This window comes from Anser brachyrhynchus (assembly GCF_964034855.1).
Source record: "Anser brachyrhynchus genome assembly, chromosome: 2".
NCBI lineage: Eukaryota > Metazoa > Chordata > Aves > Anseriformes > Anatidae > Anser > Anser brachyrhynchus.
Genome location: NC_137695.1, coordinates 29,915,686 through 29,936,109, shown reverse-complemented (window position 1 = coordinate 29,936,109; position 20,424 = coordinate 29,915,686). Strand labels below are relative to the sequence as shown.

At 40.1% G+C, this 20,424-nt stretch overlaps 1 protein-coding gene across 1 annotated transcript in view; it reads right to left on the bottom strand.

Annotated features, from left to right (window-relative positions):
* The window catches only part of SCIN (scinderin), a 52,897-nt gene that overhangs the window by 15,128 nt on the left and 17,345 nt on the right, over nt 1-20,424 (bottom strand). Inside the window, exons 4-6 of the mRNA XM_080578582.1 lie at nt 18,611-18,760; nt 3,234-3,326; nt 236-368 (exon numbers count right to left, since the gene is read on the bottom strand). Coding sequence (XP_080434708.1) covers nt 236-368; nt 3,234-3,326; nt 18,611-18,760 — 376 coding nt within the window. The remainder of the gene's footprint in view (nt 1-235; nt 369-3,233; nt 3,327-18,610; nt 18,761-20,424) is intronic.

The window sequence follows — 20,424 nt, the reverse complement described above, 5'->3', positions numbered from 1 at the left end:
TAAGCATTTAAGCACCCAGGCTTACAGATGCCTTAAAAATAGCCAGGATCCTTAGACAGGACTCAGACTCAAAGCCCTTACTCACATCCTTATCCATTGACCATGCCAAGGAAGAACTGCGTGCAGGGTACTGTGTCCAGCCAGTATTAAATTTTTGCTAGTGTTCAGTGTGTTGTGTGTACTCCTTAGAGCTGTCGGTGTTCCTTCTGCATTCATGACACAAGCGATCTCTTACCTTTCCACACAAAGATCTTCCTTGCAGCACCGTTGTCCAAAATGAAGCACTCCTGAGACAAAAGCATAGCCATAGAGAAGGGGTTTTCCTCTGCTACCACTGACACCTTCATGGATCCACTTGCATCTGACACCTAAGGAGGTAAAAATTACAAACTTAGATCAACTCTGGTTTTGATAATCAAACTAATTTCCACTCCCCAAATTACTATAAAAATCAGTTACCCTTCCTATGTATGACGTTGGTATCCTGCTGGAAGGTAAGCAATTAATGAGTTTTAGTTTCATTTCATTTTACGTCCAGTAGAGGGAGAAGTAGTGTTAATTTTAGTGATCCTTGTCTCAGCTTTTCAAAGTAAATCAAGTTTCGTTTCCACTCTCAATTCGACTGCTTATTCGATGAACAGCTCACAGTTAAAAACACATACTTTCATCAGCCCAACCTTCATGCTCTGCTGAACTGGCGGAGGCCCTAGATGTCATCCTCTGCTACTAAGCAACCCTCACTGAAGCCAATGGTACACGTACATGCTGAATGAGAGCATTTGAAACTATGATAAAATAATCCTACACTGATCTTGACAAATTAAATATCTACATTTATACCATACAGTTCTTTAATAGAAAGCTGTCATAGGATCTGTTGCAAAATCTGCTTTGTAACCTCTGTAAATTGATACAGACCTTTATAAACTTCTAGAATTCACTCCTACAAGGCTAAAAAGACCAGCAAAAGGATTTATTACTCTTGTGGTTTCTGCCTGTCAGTCCTTAGCTCTTTTCATAACTAAATATTCACTTTAAATACACCATTATATCTTCTATTGCATATTATGGAAACTACCATTGAATACCACAAATAAAAATAATTTTGCCTACTTTGAGGGCTCACTGTAGACCCGTCTTCTGACTTTGACACTCACTTTTATATTGCATCACTTTTGAATTTGGTTAACCGAGATCTGTTAGCAGGACCCATATACTTAGAATTTCTTAGATATTCACTGAATTTTATGAGAGTTCGTGGGATCCAAAATTCAGTGTAAACACTCTACTGTAGCCTTTGCTTCTCAAGTACTATCTTATAACAATGGTCCTGATCATACATGCAGGGTTCCTTTTTCTTCCCCTCCTCTCCTTTTTTTTTTTTTTTTTTTTTTTTTTTAAGCCAAAACCTCTACTATAAAGGTGAGAAATACATGCTAGATTTTTTGGCAAGAATGGAATTGTCCTTAGGTTTGTGCCCTGTGATTAATGGGAACTGATCACTAAAAATGGACTTGTAACATGGATCATCTGGAATAGGACTCTTGTAAACCCCAGCCATGCATACAGGTAGGGTAAGGATCATGTAAGAAGCAGGGCGAAAGATGGCTCCATCCTGCTGCAGTCTGTGGGATGCAGACTCTGCAGATGGAGTGATTCACCCTTTCTCACACTTCACAGCAGCACCAGAGCTGCTGTGGACACAGCACCTTGAATGTCACATACACAGGGGTCCAGCAGCATGTAGTGCTGTTGGTGTTGCTGCACATGGCCCAAACTTTTCTCCTTGTTACATGATTATGGGAAAGGAAAGAAAGTAGTGTGTGTCAGTAAAAGATTCTGCTATATCACACAAGATGACCTCATTGCATGAGCAAAAGTGCAAAATGCTGAAGAGAAAGGCCCAGATCTCAATGCTATTAGGAACTTGTAAAAAAAAATTAATAAAAAAAAATAACCTTGCAGTCTTCAGGATAAAATAACCTTTTTTTTTTTTTTTTTTTGGTGGGGAAGAATAGTAGAGTATTTTCTAGATTTCATTAAAAACAACCCTCTTTTCCAAACACTTTCACACTTCTTTTCTCAAGTAGGAGAATATGAAAGAAAGGAGGGAGCTATGAAAGAAAAAGAGAAAATACAGAGCTGGAAAAAGTTTGTTGTTTCAGTTCTGTGGCTTTTTGCAATTAAATGGAACGTCTACACGTTTTAACTTCAAAACAGGTTTTTTTTTTAGGGAGTTGGGGTGAGCATGGAAATGATCAAATACAAAAGCCTGGCTCTGCTTTGACACTGGTAATGAAGAAAATGCTTTGGAGTAAGTTATCTATTAAAGTGAATCACAGACTATTTGTTGAATAATGTGCTCCATGAGTATCACGATGCTTCTCAATAATTTATTTAAACTGTTATCGCTTTTATTTGTTCAAATTAAAGAGATATGTAAATAATTTGACAATCTTTGGAAAGGAGAAGCTATTCACACATCCTTTCAAATAGAATGCCAATAACTTTTAACTACTTCCCCATCTCTAATACTTAGAGAAAAATAAGTAGTTGTATAGACTTGCATATAAGTAAGATGCTGTACTGTTAGCTTGAAGGATAAATTCCATGCCTCTTCTGGGTAAGAACAGTATGCCTACTTTAATGCAAGGAAAAAACATAACTTTGCTAAGTGTAATCATAAAATTCCTACTGATAAAATGGAGTAAAAATGTTATCCATTCCGTTTATGGTAAATTTTTCTGATATTGGCATTGTCCCAGCCAGTGTTAAGCCATTGAAGGTGAGGAAGAAGAAAACGGGCATCACAAAAGAAAGGCCTTTTGTGTTTAAATTCTTTTGGATTTTGCTTAGAAAAATATAACATAACTGTACATCTCTCAAACTCTGCTAAGAGTAAGTAAATCACATACGTCTCATACAACTCTCTCTTTTAAAATCAAAAAGACTGGAAATGTAGGTTGATTTAAGACCAATTAACTCTTCTTTGACCTGCACTGAATGGTTCATAGGCCATGCTTAATTTGTTTCCTGAGTAAACGGGACTGTAATCAATATTTTTTCCTCAGTTCCTCTGGGCTATCTTGACACCCTTGGAGAATCTTGTCCATTGGATGTAAATCAGCCAACACAACTGCATTTCTGTAACTGAAGCCAGAACTCCATATATGAAGGTATTACATGCATGAATACCATTGAGTGCACCTAACACAAAAAATAAATTTACTTACCATATATAGTTTAGCACTTCTCCTATTTGTAATATCAGCCATCTCATCATCATCATCACCACATTCAGGAAGCTCTGGCTTTGCCCCTAAAACCTGTACAACAAGAAAATAATAAAATCAATGTAGAGAGATTGTAGGTTCTGCAGCATAAATACCCCGAAACTGTAATGTGTTATCCCAGTAATCAGTTAGTTGTGATTATCTTTATACTTATTCCAATCTAAATCCAAACTCATGGATGACTTCTTTGCAAATAACTGTGTCAGATCTTTAGTAGCATTAGATCTACATGTTGTCTTTCCTGCAAGCCAACTTGCTGGTCTTGTATAGGCTAGGACAGGAAATGGTATATTACTTAAAGCTTCAAAGGATGGAAAGACACACACACACACGAGAGATTTATCTGCTCCTACTACTCTATGTGTTTGTTTATATGTCTGTCTTCCCCTTTTCCTCCCAATGACTTCTACAGTGTTGGTAAGCAGGTCTCACGCTTTTTGGAATGACATTGCTCATGAAATGTTTGAGAATAAAATTAAAGCAAAGTGAAATACATGAGTTGAAGTTATTTTAAAAAACAGTTCAGTTTCTTATAAGATATCAAATTATGAGTTCGAAAATCTTTACATTTACAGATTCTTAATCTCATTTTCAAGGGGAAAAATTAGCTGAATTCTTAGGAAAAAAATCATGGAGTGAAAAAAACATTTTCTCGCTCCATAACCAGATTATCAATTTTAACACTGTGGTAGTTCTTACATCATAGTAGTGTTACACCATGGATAACCTTATAGTAACTATTACTAGAAGAAATTTACAGAGGTTCATCAAGAATATGTAATAGTCAGGTAGTCATTATTAAATCCTAGTAACTCATTATTAATGGCAAGACCACTCCATACTGACTGATATATGACCAGATCCAATTCTGTTGCACACAGAATTTTATGGATTTCTATGGAGTTATGTCCTGAAATGAAGGTAGTAGTGGTTAAGATGTCTGAGTAACAGTATATTAACATCAAGTACAAGTGGCAGAATAGCCTTTCTAGGGATTTGCATATAACATGAAGTCATGTGCAAAAACATTGTAAATATTTGATAATAGGAAAGGCTGACAAAGCATATAGCTGCAAGAAATTTCAAAGAAAACTGTAGCGTATATGTTGAATATAAATCTGTCATTTGTGGAATTTTCTGACCTGGAAAAGTAAAATACATGGCCTTAGTAAGTGTGGTTGCTCCAGTTTAATATTTTACCTGTGACTCACTGAAGACAAAAAGTAATGCCCTGAAAGCCTAAGGTGTTACCAGTAGCTCTTCAGTATCTATCAGTCAGTATTTCCTGAACTGACACTACATGGCTGTGGGTCTATTACTATATAGGCCAAGCAGGGCTATACTTTCATAGCAGAGTTCCACAACACTGGTGAATGACCGATTAAAAGAGAATGTGCGTATGTGGCATATTGTCACAAGTTTTCTGAAAATGTTTCCCTTCCTAGGTTTGCAAACTGAACAGGAGCCTACACACTAGCTGCAGAGCACCAAGAATAATGCTGGCTTTGTAACGCACGGGTCAGAAAATTACCAAGGAACAGGCACGCTTCTTTACCTGAACACATATTGAATAGCTTGAGGTTTTCATAACATTTGACTTTCAGTGACTATTAAAAGGGTAAGAGACTCCTATTAATAAAACCTCCAAAACTCCATACTCACTATTTTTTTCTGCTTAATTAGGTATTTCCAGCAAATACAGAAATCCCACTCGCACACAAGTTGTGATTCCTGACATGGGTAAAGTCAGCATTTTCTCTTGCCATGCATACAGAATACCTGTGGCACCACAATCTCTTTGCTTCACTGTAAGTTGCTTAAAGTGATATAAAATAAATTGCTCTTAAAATTTCTGTGTGCACAGGAATCTTTGAGAGCTGTGCAAGTGCCACGCTGAGTATTTTTAAAGGAGGCTAAGAAGTTCCTCATGGTGCTTATGAAAGCAACTTGACAGAAGCAGCCTCTCTGCTGACAGCACCGTCGAAACACTCTGCTCTGGTGGCGATTAAACCAAGCAGGTTCTATAGCTTAAAAAATCAGTTTTAAAATTGGCTCCAGCACAGTTTAGATTCTGGCCTGACCTACTGGTGTCTTAAATGTGCAATTGGAAATGTTTTTTTCTAAACTAGATAAAAAATTACTGTCAGACTCCCTGTGTTTTATCTGCATGTGGAAATTTCAGTTAACCAGTACTTGCACAGCTAGAGGGGTCAAAGCCTCCCTTGCACAGACCAGTTACGGTGAAATGAACTGGCCTGCAAAGGGCAGAGAAACTGTGGTTTTGGGGAAACCCATTCACAATTTATTAAACAGCAGCTTGCGCAGTAACTTCTCTGGCCAAAGCTAGCCCTGTGCTTCAGTGTAGACAAGCAGAAAAGGAACATTACTGAAGGCTCTGTTCTGTGATTTTGCAGTTTCTCAGAGGAGTGCAAAAACAAGTGCAGAAGGGCCTTGAGGGTGCCCTCTTTTCCTGCATTTGAAGTCACAGTTATTATAGATCTTAGCATTGTTAAGATGGGACCCGACACGCTTCTCCTCTCAACAGGTAAGGAAATCCAGGGCTTGTGAGGAGGGCTGTGCAGCCAACACAGCCGTTAGGATAAGCCTTCAGCTGAATCCCTGCTGGGAATACTTGTGTGTGCCCGTGTCAGAAACAGAAGATGAGACAAAGTCAAAACAACCTAAGGCGAGTGAAGACACCAGTCTTGGTGTGAAGCAGGGCAGCACTACACATACACTATGTGTGAAGCGATACAGTATGAAATACATATAGTCACTATCCTTTTGTATTGCTGGGGACAAATTACATCATTCCCAACACGCATCCATTTCAGCCACTTCATTGTACAGACTGGGGGATGACACAAATAACAGAAGGAAAAAATGTGTCTAAACAGAAAGCAATTAATGCTGAAAAATTAAGTTCTGTCCCAAAGAAATTCCTCCTCAGGGATACCATCTTCCCTCCTTCTAAGGGAAACTCTCATGGAATGGCAGAGTCCACACAGAGCCACACATGTGCCTGGTTGTTAAGACAACGGATACATTTTATCAATAAGATAGGAAGTGTGTGTGGAGTTGTTAACTGCTAAACTGGAGCTGGGTTATAATTACAAAAGCATATGGCTGGCTGAGGTGTGGCACTCCAGGCTGCCTCACCTTTATATAGCTGATGAGGCATCATAAAGAAAATAGCTCATGACAGCTGAGGCTGCAGTCAAAGGCTCCCGAAGAACAGGTACCCAATGAAATGACTTAAATCAACAGACAGTGTAAAGGACTTTGAATCTTACGGTCCTTACACCCTGGTTTCACGCATTCAGTGTTAGCGACAGGAACAGGACCTTGATCATACAATTCTCATACAATTAAGTATAATTAGAGCCCTGAAAACATATCCATGCCACAACTGCCTCATTCTCTGGGCTTGGCATCTTTCTTTGTAGCTGCTTGCTTGATTTCCAAATCACAGTCTCTTCCTATCACTTCACCTTACCTGCCTTTGACATATTAACATGTCAGATCCCTCCTTGCTCTTCATTGCTCCGTCCTGGAGTGACGTTTATTTTCTCCCCACCATTGCTTTCTGCAAGTTTCTGAGTCCTGGAGAAAAGCACGAGCAACTCTGTGCTCTGCTAGGGTGCACACAGGTGTATTGCAGGTATTCTCCCAGTGTGCACACACTAACCTCACACTGTATGTCAGGTTATTCAACCACTCCAGGCTTAACCTACATCACGGTTATTTTAGAATAGAGCGTGCTCACAGCTGGTTATGTCAGCCCTTACCATGCTGTACATGGCTGTAGACTCACACCAGCTTACTTCGCAATGAGAGCATCTGACCACAGAGTTAACATGTTTTATCGAAAGTGTTCACAAACTCCACACCTTTACATCTTCTCTGGGGGCAAGGAGGGGAATACAATAGAAACTCAATCTGCATTAATTTTATTTTATTTTTTTAAAGCTCTGTTAAACCTTAATGTTGACACACTTACATTACTACAAGAGTGTCTCAGTGGAAACCAACAGAACATAAGCTCCTCTACAACATGTGCCCAAGTGTGCTCTTACCTCGTGGTAAATACAGCACTGTTTATCCTGCCTATAAATAATCCCCTACATCACCTTGTGTGCATATCTCTTCTGCATGTATCTGCACCCTCTCACAGAACTGCAAAATACAGAGCCAAAGCTGCTTCTGACAAGTGAAATTCCACTCTCTTGTCCTCAAAAAGAACAGAAGAAATCACAGACAAAAGGTTTCTAATCTGTAGGAATGCAAAAAGGTAAGCAATTTTAAGTAAACACATCAGAAGAAGGGGTTTAGCAAACATTGTCTTCATAACTGGAGAAGCAGGCTCTGCCTCATAAATAGTTGATATTGATTTAATGGGAGCAAGAAGTTTAAGAAGCTCAGTGAGGCTGAAAATCCAACTAAGAAAACAATGCTTGAAGAACACGTCAGGTGAAAGTTAATTAAGAGGGAAAACCAGTTTCGTACAGTTTAACTTGGGTACACTAGTGCTGCGTTTGTGTTTCTTCTCACTATACACAAATTGGGTTAGGTTTCTGGGTCTGAAACCAAGCTATTTGTTGTGGCTGTGATCCCAAATGTTAGATCTCAAAAAAAATTCAAATTCCCCTCTTTATGTACTAAGAGCAATAGAAAGAATAGAAAGACATTTACAGAACTTAAAGCTGTCTTGTGGGCCTGACTTCTTTTACTCAATACTTTCAGAAAACAATCCGGATTAGCAGCTCATCATTGACTTCTTTACATGCTCTGACATAAGTAAATATATCCTGCTACTGCTAACTCAAGGTACACGTGTGTGCTGTGACAGAGAATAAATCTTTTTTTTTGCATGATGATAGGTCTGAACTATAGCCACAGCGTGAACTCATTAGCAGATAAGGACTTGGATTTTTATACGAACCTTCAAAGCAAAGAAGAATATTAGAAGCAATGCCTCTCTGAAATATTTATTATCTCAAATATCTACTCCAGTAGCCAATAAGAAGAAAAAATCCAGATGAGAAATAAAAAGATAAATAGGCCAGTAACCACTGTGCCAGCAAACAACAACTGCCAAACCTATTCTGTTTCAGACAAAAGCTACTTTTGACATTGGCCAGATTATGAATAAGCTTATTTTACTGGTTATTGTAACCTGGAGCTCTTTCCATCAATCTGAGCACACATTAACAATCTTATAAAAAATTACACCTCAACCAAGGGAAAAAAAAAAAAAACCTACACCTTTCACTAAACTGCTCCTAGGAAGCTAGCAGGATTTCTGCCTGGAATTGCCTCTCACCATCATTTGAAGCAACAACAGATGTCATTACATGCTCACCCTGAGGAGAAGACCTCCCACCAGCCTGAACAGTGATTGAGAATAAGATGGAAACGCCATCATGTACTGACAACCACACAAAAGGATGTTTTATGTTAGCAAATGGTTCTGACATTTTGAGAATTTGTTTGGCTTCACCATATAATTTGTCAAAAGCATTTTCTGATATCAAGGTTTAAACCTGATCTGTAATGCATTCGGGATGCTGCAAAATAGCAAAATCCATCAGTTGCTCATGGCACTTCTGATGCATAAATTGTGGCCTACATTTTTATCCAGTTTCTGTTGTCTCAGGAACTTCAAATGCAAATCATAATTTTATTCATAGCCCTCCGCTTAGCTTACTAAAAATAGGGCATTAGGCTTTGGCAGCTTATCATACAATATTTTCAGCTTTGCATATCTGTTTGTAATAATTTGAATATAAAGCCTTGACTGGTAGCGATAACAATGGTCTAACATCAATTTTCTCCTCTGTGACACAGGTCACGGGTAACAGGCTCACAAAAAAAAAGCATCTAGATCAGTCTGGAGAGTCTGCCTTCTGTCTTGCTGGGCCTGCAAGATCAGCTATGAATGAAACGAGGAAACCCCCAGCCTATGTCACCTTCAAATGCTCAGCTTTTAGGACACCTCAAAGAACAGTGATCGCACACTAGAGAAACTGGGAAGGTGAACTACAGTAACTATGTGAAAACCGCCAACTCTTTTTGCCATTACTGCTGCTGAACACTGAACGTTAAACTGCTCAGCAACCCGCCTGCCTGCAGCATAATTAAAAATACAGTGAGTAATTACCCTTGCATCTTTTTTTTCCATTTATACCAATCCTTTCTACCTCTTTTTTTAAAATCTTACTTCTTTGTTACATCTTCCTCAAACACCATCAGAAGTATTAGAACTGAAACCCACATCCTGCAGAGACTTGCACACATCCTTGAGTTTACAGATGCAAGGTTTTCCTTCATTTTTGGGACATAAAACTAGGCAGACACTAAAGTCGTTGTAGCAGATTCCAGTTTGCAAGCTTCGTGAATTAAAGCCGCATGTGCATGCATGTACTGCATGCTTATGTGTTGGAAAATTACTAATGAAAATAAATCAGTAACTACTGTTAACAGAAACCTCAGGCATGAAGAATATTTATCTGCTAAAATTTACAGAACTCCCAGCTTTTTGTTCTGTAAGGTACTTTGGCAGCTGGGCTTTTGCAGTGCCACCATGCAGCTTGGTCCCTAGGCCATGACAGACCAGGCTACAAGCAGCAGCAGGGTAAAAGGGGAGTATGGCAACTACCCTGCAGAGCTTGAAACAACTCAAGCAAGCTGTGGGCAGCAGCAGGCAACTGGCAGCCAGCAACCCTGCTGGAAAACCAGTGCTCCCTGGAGAAGCAGAGCAGCAATACACTGCTCACCAGAGTGAGCAGTGGGAGCCATAGCGAGGTGTTTCATCCCTCAGTCCACCAGATAAAAAGTAGAAAAATCTACTCAGGACACTGAACTACTGTCCTAGTGCTGAATTCACTGGCTGAATTCACAAACTCAGCATTTCCAGTCCCATATAGCCCAACAGATGAGGAATGCCAGGGGAACACCTCTGGCATGACACCCAGACTCCTGCATCCAAGACAGAGAAGAGAGTTGGACCCTAATGTTTAAGAAAACAAACCAGAGGGTAATTTGATAGTTTCTCTAATGCTTCTTGCTGAAGCTTAAAATAAATTAAATATGCATTAGGACAGAAAAAGAGAAAGCAAAAATGTTTCTTTCAGCTGGCTGTATAGGAGGTACAGCTTACTTAACTCTGAAAATCATTTCTTCTGCTGGTTTAGATGCCCTCCACTAATTATTTCAAAGTTCCTATATCTCCTCAAATTTTGTGTGAGGGAGCCAAATTGTTCAACAAAGGGGCTGTGATTTTCTGCTCATAAAAATCAGATAGTCCATAACTGAGTACTGAAGAATTTAAATCCCTCTTGTGATTTTACCAACCCCTTATTTTTTACAGTTAAAGCCAGGTAGCATCAAAGTCATAGGCAGCAATGTAAGCAAAAGGCCTGTCCCTAACAAGCTGCTTTGCAGTAAATACAATAATTATATTTACATAACTCTTCAGGGTTACACACTTGGTGGTGGTGGAAATACTAAACTGATCCTGAAACACATGCAGCAGCTTCTCCTGTGCTGCTCTTCATCACCGTTGCCCAGATGTGATGCTATATGGCTTGAATAGATGTGCAGCAATCTGTACATGCAGGTTCTATGAAAAAAACTACAAAGTTTTCCTTAAACAAAGTTTCCTTCTTGCACTGCAGAACTTAAAGAAAATTCAAAGGCAACATTGAGCATAGATCCCTTCAGAGCTACTCCACCCAGGAGTTGGGATGAGGCAGACCTGGAGACCAAAGCCACTGCAAAACAAAATAAAATAATTAAAAAAAAAAAAAAGATAAAAAAGCTCTTTTCAAAGTGCATTTTTCTTGGTTAGATGCTGGATTCCACAAACACACATCTCTGATCTTTTTGTTTAGCAAAGAAACTCTTTCTTCTCCATGAAACCCCCTGGTGCTAGCAAGTTCATGGAAATAACTACTAGCAACTCCACGTAGAAATAACTGCTAACAACTCTTTCCTTTGGCCTTTTCTTAATTATGTTCATTTAATAACTGAAAATTATAGCATTTCTTCCTCAGTGGATTTCTTGATATTCTAGCACACAAAAGAAAAAAGCCATTACAAAATCCATTAGTATTCTAACATGTAATTATATGATTATAATTGACTAACATGGAAATCCTGCAAGTGCTAGAGCTGATGAAGAAAAAAGCATAACAAATGAGGTTTTCTCACCTACAAGAATGCAAATAAAACAAATTATAATTAAATTTCAAGTGCTTCCAGCAGTTACTAATGATTTTAGAAATTCACTGAAGTACCTTGTACAGAGTATCTGTTCTAGCATAAGAAATTATTTTTTCAACCCTCTATTATTAGAACTGTTCATAAAGGATTTAGTTCATGCCATGCAGTACGATACGCCTGAGTACTTTTTAAAGTAAATTCCTAATGCGGGCACTGAAATTTGCATTCAGAGACCTGATTAAAAGCCTGCCTTTCAGATATACTTGCCACCTGCAGCTGCTATTCAGTTCCCTGTCATTTAAGTACCTGGCTTCAGACAGCCAAGAGTGAAAACTGCAGCTTGAAGAACATTATCGGTAACTCACAACACTGCTGAAGGGAGTCCTCCTTGCCAGACCCTGCCATTCTCAGGCAAATCCCCTGGCTGATTTTCCATTTAGGCCTGGAGAAAACATTAGGCCAAGCGCTCAGCTGGTGCAGATCAGCTAAGCTATACTGAAGTCAATTCAGCTGAGGATCCAAGCCACGCACGGTTTGTCTGAGTGCAGGTTGCATAACCAAGTGCTTACAATACAAATTTTCATCAAAAACCAGGACTGCCCTTAACGAAGGAGAAATACTCAATAATTAAAATGAAAACAGGATGTCTGGTTTTGGCAGCTTGCAACTGGCTCCCTGCAGGGCAAAGGGTTTGTACTTTGTACCTATATTCATAACCCTCATAAATTTAACAGTGTAATGATTAAACTTTCATTCCTTGGATGGGATAGGAGCTGCTGTGAAAGGTGAATAAGCATGTGCACTATCTTTTTCTGGACTATTTTCATATCCTACAAACTCTGAGGAACTGTTCAAAATGAAGACCCAACTTCTGTTCTTGCAGGCATGTGCATGTACCCAAACCACTCAATGAAGTGCACTCACCTTTCTGAGATGTAAATTTGACACACAGTTTCAAATCAAGCTGAGAAAGTTGTCTCTGGGTCTGAATAGCATTACTGTTGCTATTTTCTGTCCATCAGCTTTCTTAAATCTTTATATTGTCATTAAAATTTAGTTAAGTTCTTCTCTGTGCGCATCTGACTGCTTAGCTGAGAGACAGTACACGTCCCATTGTCATCCCCCTTCTATAAGAGCATTCACTTTCCTTTGTTTACCTGATTGTTCAATATTGCCTCTGCCCTGTTACTGAAATTCATTTACAGTATTTATTGCACAAAATTCCCTGGAGTCTTGCCCATTTATTTTTTTTTACAACTGCCTCAATTTAGATAATAAAAGATATTACCTTGGCTTTACCTTGGCTTACATATTCCCAAAGACATCCATAACTTGCCCTAAGAGAACCTCATTAAGATATTTTTATATTTGGTATTTTCTTTCTAGTGAACAGGTCAGGCTGGACCATAGTTATGTGCAATTCGTGGTATATGGCCTTTGAGTAAAACCAAGTAAAAGCTAAGTGATTAAATAACTATTTGATGCCTTGCACATGCCCAGGGGTTGTATTCCACAGAGCTCCCCCTCCTCCTCTTTTGCCACCTACCCACCCTCCCACCGCTCCTCCACACCTCTGTATACAAAACAAAGAAGCTTCACTCCGTAATGCAACCAAAAGTGAGGGAACAAGAAGAAATGCAAATGTTTGGAGAGCAGTTACAGCAATTTTTTGCTTTTACAGATGTGGTAGCAGAGCCTATTCTTGCTGGCTCCTGGGAGAGGAGCAGGTACCCAACTAGCAGGGCACACGCTGCTCGTTGCGCCTTGTGCAATGATCCATGTGACTGCAGGAACCTGCCGAGCTCGTTCAGAGAAGCATGCCCTTGCACTGTCCAACTCATTAATGCTAGGCACAAGTCACAGCAAGCCTCAGTTTTGCCAGCTACCTCGCTGTGCTCCCGTGCTGCCTTTGGGAAGTATCTCTGTTTTGTAGCAAATAAGTTTTAAGGACTTGAATTTAACAAGAAAGGAGTGGTCCTGCTCTTCTTATGCCACTGTCCACCTTGCCCAGAGACCTATCTGGCTAATTTAAGGTTTACTGAAGCTTGTCATTATGCTGATGTTCCCATTAGTTGGGTCTCTAGAGAAGTAGCCTCTGAAACTTGCATTTGTTGCGAGCACTTTGTGCTCTTGAGCCTTGATCCACGTGACGGAGTTAGCACTGTGTAGTGCTGCTGGTCTCTTTCCAGTCACTGGGGTGGAAAGGTGTGACTGGTTGTAATACGATCAAACCATTCGCATACCTCCGGGTGTAGTATTTATTCACACCACAGCCAAAAACAATTATCCTTGAATACAATCGCATTCAGGAATTCTCAGAATTAAGCAGTTCTTCAGAGCTTTAAATAAAAAGGAGGGAGGAGAATGGCTGCATAATCAGAAAGGACGGAGAGGTTCCTTCTATTGCTCAGTATTTAAACTAGTTAAATATTTACATAAGTATTATATGAAAAGTGAGACTACACTCATCTGTTGTAAGGCCACTAGCACTCTAACAAAGCAGGCACAGGACAACTGCAAATGATAGGTAAGCAAAAGTCATGGCCTTTTTTTTGTTGTTGTTGTTTAAAGGCAGAAGAGTGGTTTCAAAGTTGTCTGCTAAAATGATTGTTCAGCTTCCTGTGGTTTGAGACCTCAGCAGTCAAGTTTCTCAAGTTTCACTGTTTCAGCCATACCATCAAAGACATTTACAAAAATCAAATAAAAGACAAAAGTCTCAGCAGTAAATGCTGAAACAATCGCATGTGCTGCAGTTTTAAGGGAATCCTTTGTAAGGAAAAATAAAACAATCCAAAGGATCAGACAGTTTGGACTGCATAGGAAACAAGAATCATCCTGAAAATTAGATGAACACTTCATGATTAAATGGAAGGGGCAGATGCAGGCTCAATACCTAGTCTAGTTAAAACTCAGCTTTCATCAGCTCTTAGACCCTGCAGGCAGCTCTGCTCAGCCACATCCAGGGTGACACAGGTGTCTGAGATACTTAAAATCTATCATGGGGAGATCGGTCTATGTAGCTAGAACAATGCTGCCAATCTAAAAATCTTTTAGGGTGTGTAATATATCAAATTCCACTAATACACTAAGGCTTTCTCTTCCTCTCCAACTTCATCTTAGCATACTAGATGAAACTATTGATGTGCTATGGACGGAGGACTGGGTGCTTTGTATCTTTCTTTTAGGTGACTCAGAACTCAGTTCTGTTTCGTGCATTATTGCAAGCAGCTTCAACTTGCTGACTAAAAAACTTCCTCAGTTTTGTCCTCTCTTCAGAATTAGGAGATTCTAACCACAGTTAGAAAATTGTCTGTCCCAAGCATGGCTACCTGTTATTGTGGCTGCACTCAGTTATCTCAGTGATCTGTTGGATACACACAGTGTCATGAAACCCCTGCTTAGCAGGGCAGGCAGGCAGAAGGCCAAGTGTTAGCATCAAACCTCACCCTGAGGAGGTTTCCAACAGGGCTAGAAACTGACCCTAGAGGATTTGGTCCTAGGTTAGCTTTTAAACCACATATTTAGTTTTCCTTTTGGTTTAAAGAAAATAGCTGAGTTAGCAATAACTCTAATGTGATCATTTTACAGGGAAAAAAAAAATCTAACTCATGATTGCCAAGACCTGTTTTTGGATTGGTCCCATGAAGGTGAAGAAATTTCTGTAGCACAATTTGAACATTCAGGCCTAAGATTCAGAATGACTAAGAATGACTAAGAACTGATTAAGAATGGGTAACTATTCAGCTGTTTACACGTTAAAACCAGAGCAGCGTTGGCATCTGATGAATTTTACTATGGGCAGCTGCAAGTGTAGCGAGCAGTCACAGTTACTGAGCAGGAGCAGCAGCAATTTGTCTAGGGTGGTCACTATTTTTTAAATATTCAAGGCAGCCATCTTATACAGCAATTCCTATTTAAACCTGCCAGTCAGTACCTCACCTAAAACGCAAACACAGAGGGGAAACCAGGTGGATTAAATATCTTTGTGCTTATGAAGAAAATTTCTGCTTTGTCAGTGGAAGAATTTTAGTTATTCTTGCAGCATCTTACGAGGCCTTCTGTACACCCACAACAGGTCCGAGGTTTCCAGACACATTGGATCTCCTGAGAGGGAGCACAGGGTGATCACAGCGTGTTCCCAAGCAACCCCTGGTCACAACAGCAGATGAAAAAAGGGTTTGCAGCCCCTGGTCACAACAGCAGATGAAAAAAGGGGTTGCCACTGTCAAAACTATTCATGTACCCAGCTTCTAGCCACTCTCCTTTCCTAGGGTGAGCAAGCTGTATTGTGCTGACCTGCCACAGCAATTTATCCTACAGCATGCTCCAGACAACTTTCCCATTGGCACATTGTACAAGCAGGGCAGCCTGATCCCAGGTCCTTGCTAAAAGAGGCTGGTTGGGAGCAGGCAACTGCTCTTGTCAGAACAGTTCCCTTCACCCACAGCTCCCCATAGGGAAAACAAGCTGCCCAGGAACCACAAGCCCACCGCTGCCTCTGTTAATCCCATGGCAGGAGAGATATCTGGCAGGGTTTGTTGAATTCATCTCTGCGTCCTGCCTCAGTACTGGGATAAAACACAGTAGTCCTGCTTTACTGGTTGAGAGGTGATTCACTGTGCTTGTGAAGTAGGGATAAAAAAAAATCAGTCAGCTCTTTGCACTGGTACTTGTGGTGGGCATGTCAGCCCCTGCCTGGTGAACACTTGGCTAGCAGTGCTGCATGAGCAAGCCAAGCCACCATGTTTGAAGGTGATGGGCTTCAAACTCACAGGAGGGGAAAATCATTCCTGACATTTATCTGAGGAGGTAACGTCAGGAAATCTCATTCTGATGTCAGCTATCCACTAGATGAAAAAATGAATAAAGTACACAGTATTCTCTCCTAGAAAAGAAGAAATCACACTTTTTTTCTGGGAAAGCAGGAATGGAAAAAATCAATCAGGGACAGGAACAGCAACTTCCCTTCATTTGCCCATAACTGCATGATACTGAGGGAAGAAGCAAGCATTATGCTAATTTCAGAGCAGTCAGCCCAGGCAAACACTACAGCAAGTTAGAGACAATTGTGTGAGAACAACAAGAAATCAAAGTGAAGAACACCATGAACTAGATAGATTGTGTGCAAAAATAAGGATTAATAGGCTTTATATATTTATTAGGTTAACTACCATCCTGCCTCATTAACAGCACACTTCAGAGCTTGCAGCGACGGGGACAGCCACAGGCAAGCTGCAGACGCTGTTCTGTGGGCAGCACTAGGCAGTAACCCTGGCTGCTGACAGGGTCGCTTGAACCTATTTCCATGCAACTACCCACTCCTCTTCCCTCTATATTCACAACCCAAAAGGAAAAGCTGAAGTATATCCATCCTTCATACCTTGCTGGCCACGTGTGAAAAGATGTATTTCCTGATATAGTAACGATGCGTTACAGGATCAAAATGCAGCCTTGGCATTTTTCCTGCTCTTACTCACGTGTCAAGGCCGCTACAAAACAAATTACACACAGCTGGCAAGCAGATACACCGGTGAGGCCAGCATACCCTGGCTGCTCATATCCTTGAACGAGTAGAGGCAGCCAGCGTCCTGACAGCCAGCCCTTCAACAGCCCGTGTCCTTGCTGTAGCTGCACGTAAGTCTGACTTCACATCTGCAGCTGTACGTTAGTCAGATAAGAGGTGCAAAGTGCAGCTGTTCTGATCAGTGCTCCCAACTCGGCATCAGCTTATCAGAAATTCCATGTGGAGCCTTGAGCAGTAATCCCAAGGAGGGGTGGCTGCAGGAGGATGCTGCCAGGGGACTGAACCAGCATGTTCCTGTAGTGCCACCCAGCACCTGCCACTCAGCTGTGGTAGGCTGCAACTCGCTCATGCATTTTGGATAAGGAGCAGGAGTTTGGGCTTTAATTGTCAACTTGTGCTCTTTTCATTAATGGTACCAATATAAAATACATGACACAGAGTCTATGAGAAAAGCCTGTAAAAGGAAGTAAAGAGCCAGGTGGAGGATTGGCTGCCTTTTTTTTTTTACCCCCCCTTCAGAAAAACTGGTGCATGGGGTACCATCTCCCCTGCTTCCAAGCACAGTCGCTTCTGTACTCACACCCACAGGCAAAAAGCCTTTACAAGCAAACGGATAGATCATCCAAAGGCGTCACAGCTAGCATGGCCAAGGGCTGGAGGCTCAGCATCTGGCATGCTTTGCTGCTTAGACAATCGCTAGTTACACTCCATGAAACAACTTAATATAAGCACCACCAGAAATAATGGCATGCCTGCATGCACCGTTAGCATTACTTCCTGAAGTTAATCTGAAGTATGAAACAATATTCTAATTACACATTTTTCATTTTATGGAAGAGCTGCTTTATGTCTCTATTGCCCTCTTCTTTCTTTTTTGAGAATGAATGGAGAAATCTTGACTTAGCACACAAATGCCAAGTAACAATGCCTTTATTAGGATGTGGACTGCAACAACTCACCAGCGCTTGTTTTTTTTTTTTGTTTTTCAAGATGTGAAAATTCCATAGATTGCTTTTTTGTTTGGTTTCACCCACTCTACTTTAATCATATATTTAAAAAGCAGAATTCAGATTTCATGACTGAGTTGATCAAACTTTTTAAAAATGAGTAAGCTCACTAGGCTTACTAGAGACTAGGTACATTAGAGTTTATAACAGAAGTGGTAATGCAAAGTACCTTGCTACATTTTTTTGACATTCAGGACATAATACTTCCATCTATTTGGTGATATCCAACCTTGATGCTGCTCATTTTTCATACAGAGCAGAGAGTGTGGTTTAGGTATGAGCTCTGCTGTTAATTCAGTCACCCTGTGCCTAATTCAAAAAAGCAAATATTTAGTTCTCAAAAGAGGATTTTCAGATAATTATCTCAGACTCTACTGCCCAATATCATAATACTGCTTGGATAAGGATAGAAAAGAAGCATAAACTGGCCTACCGTAAGCTAACTCTATGATCCTGAACTACTTGAAGAACCAAAGTTTTGAGCCCAATCCTGTTTAACTCCTGAAGTGTAACATTTTTTTACTCACATCTGTATCAATGACTGCATACTCCTGTTACAATACCTGTATGAGCTCATTTGGTTCACTTCCTTCTTCCACTGTAATTAATGTAGATCTTCCATTTCGTTCGTTGTCCCGAATGCCAAGGGCAACCTGAGCAGCCTTCAGACGCTCGTATTTATTGCATGATGAGCCAAACCATTGATAGATTTCCTAAAATAATTAAAAACATACATGTTAACAATAAGATTCAACAGTGAGCAACATTATGAAATCAATATTTTATTAATCATTATCTGACTGAAGCTAAACCACCAGAACATCAGTGAAGCTACAATTTTCAGATCTCTTTTGGAAAGTATTTCTAAGTCACCTAGATATCATAGTAAATAAGATATTTTATGTAATGTCATTTAGTATCCATGTATTAGGAGATTGTTTGATCTCAGACAAGTCAGAGCTTTGGTTTGACAGTTTTATCACAGATAAAGCCGTATCTTCAGCTATCTAGAGAACCTGAAACCCCTAAATTTGCTACCGTAATTTTTTTATCTGGAAGTTCCTCTTCTATGCTATTTCAGCAGTGCCAGTTTCCATCTCTGGCAAGAAATAAAGTCATTTCAAAATCTCAGTGAAAACCCTGATTTTATCTGCTATTCAAAAAAAAAAGTGAGATCTTTCGAACCAGTTTTTATTTTGGTGACTTTCTGCTGCAGAGTATTTGTCATTCACTCAACTCAGTTTGTCACTCACTGCATCAAACTCCCAAACCAGTTCAAGTGCAAAGAGATATCACAGGCATTTTCAATAAAAGGTCTTCCTCACTGAAAAAATTTCCTCACCGTATAGCTGATCCAATGCTCATAAAAGCACATTAACCTTAGATAAATGCAAGCCCTTCCAACTGGGCATATCACACATGTCTTTATAAATGACTTATAAAAATTTACAGATTAGGAATAAACTGATTTTCTGATCAGTTAAAGCACCAAGTTCCTTGCTAGCCCAAGATACATACACCTCATCCCCTTCCTGCCTCAGGAACTGGGTATAACGAAGACAAAAGACACATCCATAAGAGATGCCTGCATTTAGAAGACGCAGCAACTAGAAGTAAGCTGCTGCCCCAGGGCAATTCACCAAATTACAGTTGCTCACCTTTACAGGGAGCTCCTCAGAAACCACAGCAGTGGCTCTTCACATTGAAGAGCAAAATCTCTGGTGGCAGTAGCCTACTCATAGATACCTTCAAAGCCCTTCATGTCATCTGGCTAAATAGGCAGTGTATAGGTACTGCCCACACAACATGGTAAGTGCAATCCATCCAGAACAGAGCATGTTACCCAAGGCATCTCTCAGGAAGGAGGGCCAGCAGAATCAGCCTAATCCAGTCACACCAGAGACAGAAGAGCCACAGTATTGTCAAGTCCCATTCTTCATCCTGAATGCAAAGTGTTTCAGGATAAAGAATTTAAATTTCAACCTTGATGGAAGTTACTAAGAAGAGGCAGAACTTAGAGCCACTAGAGGCTAAGCTGGAAGGAGCTACTCAAAGGAAATGAATCAGCTTGGCTGAGTGCATTTTTTCCCTCCCTTCTTTTGGAAGAAAGTCATTTGATTCTTCTTCACGTGATTCTATCAGGATCGCATGGACTTCCAAAACTAGATCTTTTTCAACTTGTAGATGTTATGCAGTGAAAGCTGTGGGGTTTCCAGCTTGACATTACCAACTTGATTATAGGTTCAAGACCTAAAAACAAAAAATATTTCCAAGTTCTGGTTTAAATGTCATCAGCTTCAGTATCCAGAATCTGGAGACACATACTTGGATGCAGATACGAACCTTCCCTTTAATATGATTTGACACTTTTTACATT